Source organism: Morus notabilis, unplaced genomic scaffold (genome assembly GCF_000414095.1).
Source record: "Morus notabilis unplaced genomic scaffold, ASM41409v2 Scaffold10513, whole genome shotgun sequence".
Taxonomy (NCBI): Eukaryota; Viridiplantae; Streptophyta; class Magnoliopsida; order Rosales; family Moraceae; genus Morus; species Morus notabilis.
In genome coordinates, this window is record NW_010357379.1 from 1 (window position 1) to 1,060 (window position 1,060).

The 1,060-nt window shown below is 38.8% G+C and overlaps 1 protein-coding gene across 1 annotated transcript; it reads right to left on the reverse strand.

Annotated features, from left to right (window-relative positions):
• Positions 1-194: 194 nt before the first annotated feature.
• Positions 195-725, reverse strand: LOC21383875 (uncharacterized N-acetyltransferase YoaA). The gene has a single exon (XM_010089816.1). It carries the CDS (start codon positions 723-725, stop codon positions 195-197), a length of 531 nt encoding a protein of 176 aa, XP_010088118.1.
• Between the last annotated feature and the right edge of the window lie 335 nt (positions 726-1,060).

Sequence of the window (1,060 nt, forward strand, 5' to 3'; positions counted from 1 at the left end):
ATTACTAAATCCGTCACAGCTGATCAACATTGGTTTTTGTGTACCAATATGATTGGGAAGGAAAATAGAATAGAAATTAAAAAAAAAATCACCAATATATATATGGTCATAATTATAAACAAAGCATCGGTAACTTCACAACATGAAACAATGAAACCTCCTCTTAACAATTAACTGCTGATCATCAATTTCAACTAGTCTCGATCAGAAGGAAAATCCGTGGAGAGAAAACTATAGACAAATAAATCTCTTAGTACTCCCTTGATAAAACAATAACTCCTAAGAAGGCCTTCTTTTTGAAAGCCAGCTTTCTCTAGAACCCTTTGAGAGGCCTTGTTCTCTACAAATACAAAAGCCTGAAGCCTTACCACCTCAGGCAAGTCCTTGAACACAAGTGGAAGTGCCATCTCCACTGCCCTTGTGGCTACTCCTTGGCCCCAGTATTTTGGGGCTACACCATACCCTATGTCGGCCTTACACCTGTCATCGCCCGATCCTGGGAAGACGGAGATGAAACTGATCGAACGGTCGTCAATGCATATGGAACGGCGCCAAGGGCGCAGTATGCAAACATCTTTGATGAAAGTCAACGCCTCATCTTTGGAGGTCAACGTCTTCCATCTGAGTTTCCGTGTCACTTGATCGTCGCCCGCGTATGACATCAAGCCGTCCACGTCCGTTAGATTAAATGGACGGAGAGTGATCTCTGATAAGTTGATCTCCATGATAGTTGAACAATGGCAGACACTGTCGTGTGGCTTGGCTACTTTGAATTAGCATTAAACTGGTGTCTTAAAGCATATTTTATATACAAAACTCAGTTACTTAAGGGAGTGAAAGACCTCACGTATTGAGAGCTTTTTATTTATTATTTTTTTTTCAAGGATAATATTATGGTATCATAATTGATTCATTTCTTTTCTTCTTTCTATTATGATCTTATCATGAAGACTGATCAATTTCAGATCTTTTGCTGCTAAAAAATTAGATAATGAAACTGCCGAGAAAATTCCGAGCATTGAAAATAAAGGAAGAAAGGGACTTTATGAGAAATTAAATC

Coding starts and splice junctions, on each gene's coding strand:
- LOC21383875 (XM_010089816.1), bottom strand. CDS start 725: ATGGAGATCAACTTATCAGAGATCACTCTCCGTCCATTTAATCTAACG.